This window comes from Sinocyclocheilus rhinocerous, unplaced genomic scaffold, assembly GCF_001515625.1.
Source record: "Sinocyclocheilus rhinocerous isolate Xijiao unplaced genomic scaffold, SAMN03320098_v1.1 scaffold142, whole genome shotgun sequence".
In the NCBI taxonomy this organism is placed as follows: domain Eukaryota; kingdom Metazoa; phylum Chordata; class Actinopteri; order Cypriniformes; family Cyprinidae; genus Sinocyclocheilus; species Sinocyclocheilus rhinocerous.
In genome coordinates this window covers 808,264-812,804 of record NW_015644380.1, presented here as the reverse complement: position 1 = coordinate 812,804, position 4,541 = coordinate 808,264, and the positions used below count along the sequence as shown (strand labels likewise).

At 37.8% G+C, this 4,541-nt stretch overlaps 1 protein-coding gene across 1 annotated transcript in view; it reads right to left on the bottom strand.

The window, feature by feature from the left end:
• The window catches only part of LOC107758299 (uncharacterized protein C8orf34 homolog), a 101,711-nt gene continuing 97,170 nt past the window's right edge, over positions 1-4,541 (bottom strand). The window contains exons 13-15 of the mRNA XM_016576010.1: positions 3,870-3,966; positions 886-933; positions 1-109 (exon numbers count right to left, since the gene is read on the bottom strand). Coding sequence (XP_016431496.1) covers positions 102-109; positions 886-933; positions 3,870-3,966 — 153 coding nt within the window. The 3' untranslated portion in view covers positions 1-101. The remainder of the gene's footprint in view (positions 110-885; positions 934-3,869; positions 3,967-4,541) is intronic.

Genomic DNA, 4,541 nt, shown 5'->3' with positions numbered 1-4,541 from the left:
GAAAATTAAAAAAATAAGTGTCTCTTGCTGACTCACAATATTCAAATGCCCCTTTAAATTGCATAAATGTTTGATTGGCTCTGTGTCCTCCGTACACACCATTACAAGCCTGTAGAAAGCAAAGAAAAAAACATCAGTTGCCTGGAGACATATGACCACTAATAATCATAACAACCTCAGTAATTACCATAAAAACAGCCTTTAATATTTGAACATGTCAAAGATAAATGTGAGAATGGAAAAATGAGCCGATCCATGTCATGCTGCACATTCACAGGCCTGTGTACGGATGAGGTCAGAGGAATCGGCACCCAGCTTTGGGTCGGTTAGTGTAGTTCCACCACAAAGCTTACTGGCTGCATGTGACTATACAGGCTTGTCTGCCCTTTTCAACTGTAAAACCTCGGCTGGGCACGAAAAGTCAAACCACAGAGGAGACACGTTCGTCATTACCGTGACTCTCAGCTGCCACATGCTCGAGTGGCACCCAGCTAAGTCAACAGATACGAACATCGGACGGCCTCTTTCCAAAACACTGGGACCTCATGTAGTCTCAGATTGTTATAAAAGTGATCTCACAGTGCATTGTGGGTGCTATTTATCTATGTCAGTAAATGAGGCCCTTTTTTTGTAATTTTGATGATCGTAATGTGAAGGAATGCTGAATGCTGTCACAAGATCATCATCATATAGACAAGCTAGTTATCATATTTTTAACTGAATGTCTGTAACTCATATTATTTCTGAGAAGAATTCATATGGCAAAATGACAACCCAAATCTGCTGTCAACCTTTTATCAGATGCTAAGATTCATAAGATACATTCACAGGCAATTAGTTGGCCGTCTGTGAGCTTGATAGACTGATGTGTGTTGGAATGCTTACCTGAGAACACTGATCTCTTGCTGGCATCTCTCACTCCACTTGGATTACCTAAAAAGAGCCAAAATACAGAAGAAAAGCTTGTAAATGGTTTCATGCTGAGAATTTTCAAACATATAATTCAATATAATACAACGAGACAAAATCAGCAAAAAAGTTTGAGGTAGGCAAGATTTTTTTATGTTTTTGAAAAAGGTCTTTTATGCTTACCAAATCTGCATTTATTTAATTAAACACAGTGAAGTTTTGTATTATAATATATTTTAGAATGTAATTTATTCCTGTGAAGGCAAAGCTGAATTTTCAGCATCATTACTCAGTGTCACATGATCCTTCAGAATTCATTCTAATATGCTGATTTTGTGCTCAAGAAACATTTATCATTATTAATAAAACTGAAAACAGTTGCGCTGCTTAATATTTTTGTGGAACCCATAACATATCTTTGATTAATAGAGTGCTGATAAGAACAGTATTTATATGAAGTAGACATCTTTTGTAACAAAGTAAATGTCTTTACTGTCACTTTTAAAAAATTGTATGTGTCCTTGCTGAACAAAAGTATTCAATTCAAATAAATAAATAAGCAAGCAAGCTTACTGACCCCAAACTTTCAAGCAGTATGGTAACGGAATTTCCAAATTAAGTTTGCAGTCATTTTGCATTGATTTTGGCAGGGAATGCCAAATCTGCACCATACATTAAGAACCCATGTAAACATGGTATAACGCTTAAAATAGAGCTATGTTTACCATACTTGTACTAGCAGCTTGAAACATTACCAAATATACAAAAATAATACACAAATGCCGGAGGTTGTGGATAACGGGTCTTACAGTTCTGTGGATTTCTACACGGAGATTCTGTGTGGTCCTGCCGATCAGTCATAGTTCAAATATACAAACATTTTACTACTAACATCAAACTACTAAAATATTATATTTGAGAAATCAAACTTCCCTACAGATCATAAGACAGAGTTATCAGTTCTCATTAGGAAAGGAGAGTCGTTGTATTAAAGGCATGAAATTCAAAATGAATGGAGCAGTCACTGAAATGTTTTAAGGGTTAGTGGTTACCCCATTGTGGGCGTTCCTGCAATAACAGGAAATTGTTATGGAACTTGTTCTTTGCCATGCACTTGATGTCTGCTCAGAAACCTGTGTTGGCATAAGCTAAACTCTAACAGACAGCGTCAACAGTCACTGTGGCAGCCAATCAGCAAATGTTCTGAATGCCAAAATGCATTTTGTCACGTCCTGCGGCTGGCAGTGCCAGGCGTTCTCACTAACAGACTGTGCCTCATGTTCCTTTAAATAACTGGGTTGGCATGACAGTTCCAGCAAGCATGCTTGTTAGCACAATATACTTATTTTACGCAAGATATGTTTTTGGCAAAATTAAGCCTGTCATGTGCAGTTACATTACATTTGATAGCAAAGCTTGGATTGTTTGTATAATATTTTGCTTGTCTATCTGTGGACGTTTCTCTGGCCGTGCGATTGTGTGTTCCAAACATATGTCAAAATCATTTGTTTAGCAAAGATATATTATACCAGGTCTATAGCAAATATTTTTCTACAAGTGCTTCTGAGTTTAAAAAGATACAGAATCCACAGTAACATTTTCTCAGAACTTAGCATTTGGTTTTGCATCTGGCATTTTGCTATTATGCTCTTGATCAATTATTGATAATTCTCCTCATCCTGATAAAAATCACAATCATTCTTTCATAATCCATGAACTCAGAGACACTCTCTCGGGGCTAGAGCTTTAATATGCTACAATATTGAGGTCATTAACAGACTAATGGCTCATGAGGGACATTGAGATTCTGGCCATGTCATGTTCAAATAGTACAAAAATGAGGCCAGCGGTATTTATTAGTGATGACGGACGGTGATTTGGACAAATAATAATCCTCTAATGACTCCAAGCATGCTTAAATCTTTCAGACATCCACTGGAATGGAGATCTAAAATATGTTCATGAGACCATATCAACATAATTAAAGAGTCCGATGTTTTTCAACCTCAAAGCCACACATGCTGCAGTCTTGCGTATGTGAGGACTAAAGGAAGCTGAAAAAGCACCGCTTGGAAGTGGTTCCCTCGACCTGACACATTTATTTCCAAGAGATGAGAGCTCAGATATTGTCATTAATTGGCCTCTACAGAATTTCAGGCTTGCCAATCTGTAAATGCATCATTTGTAGCTGTAAAAGATCTTTTAAACTGACAAAAATTGTAATAAGACACTTCTAACGTTTTTTATGTTGGATACGAAATGGTACACTTAAGGCCCGTTCACACCAATAACAATAACTATAATGATAACCATATAAGCATCCACACCAATGCACAATAATGTTCTGTTTATTGTAAGTGTGCTTGCAGTTTTGTCATCTTTCTCTTTAAATACTCAAGCTCTTTAAACTCAGGTGAATTCTGACTGGCTGTAAAAGTTTATACCCCCCCCCCAAAAAAAAAGCAACACAAAGTTTTAAGAATAGTTCTAATTCTTTGAGAATAGTGAAGTCCACACCACAACTGCAATGATAACGACACAGAGAAACGATTTTCCAAGCAGATGAACGATAAAAACATTGACAGCCTATCAGAATCCAGCCGACTTTAAAGAAATAGAGCATGACAAAACTGCTGCGTGTGCTTATAATAAACATAACGTTATTGTGAGCTGAAGTTGATGCTAATGTAGATTTCATTATAGTTATTGTTCTTGTTGTAACTGGGCCTTTATGCAAACCAGGTAATAGCATAAATGCCCACAAAAGCCAGATTCATATAGAAAGGAGGTGTGTTTGTTTTGAAAAGAATGACAGTTGCTTTTTTGCTGTATTTAGGGACTGGTAAAACTGGGTGGTTTTGCACCAAAATGCATAAAAGTGGTTTAGTGAATTTGCCCCTCAAATCTTTATGTCATGATCTGGTCAGTGAACGGGATGGGGTCAGAGTTGTAATACTCACACTTGTCCTGCTCGGGTGGTTCCAGACAGTCACTCTCCGTGTCACTCGGTAGGCGCCAGGGCTTCCTGACCGCCTGCAGCTGCTGGTAAAACTCATCCTAGTAACACATATGATGGAAACAGAGATATGAATCATAGCAATGGCAACTTGGCTTGATATCTGTTAAATGACGCAATTAAACAAATTCATTTTTAAGTCCTTGCTGAACATCCTTACTGAAAAAAAAAAAAAAACCTAGCCTAAGCTCGTTTGCTGGTCACCCTACTTGGTCAGACTGGTCTTTTGGCTGGCTTGGTGAAGTTGGGAAATCAGCTGGCCACCCATCTTTAAACCAGCTTGACCAGGCTGGGAGACCATCTTGAACCAGCTAAAACCAACTTAAGAGGGTTTAAACAGCAGCTTTTTAAGAGTACACTAGCATGTATATAGCCTTACAGTTAACACACTATCAACTAAATACCACAAAACTCCAATTTTGATTTCAAGAGTTCTTAAAGGACATAATTTTCTTCAATATTCAGGACGTGTAATGATGTATCAGTGAAAACTGCTGTGGCCTGTGCAAAAAGGTGGCGATTTGAAAAGCAACAAAATCCCCTGTGAACTGGAAACCCAAGATGTAGAGACCCGGTGAATGCGCATGTCAGGTCCATTCGTTCTGCAGATGTTTTT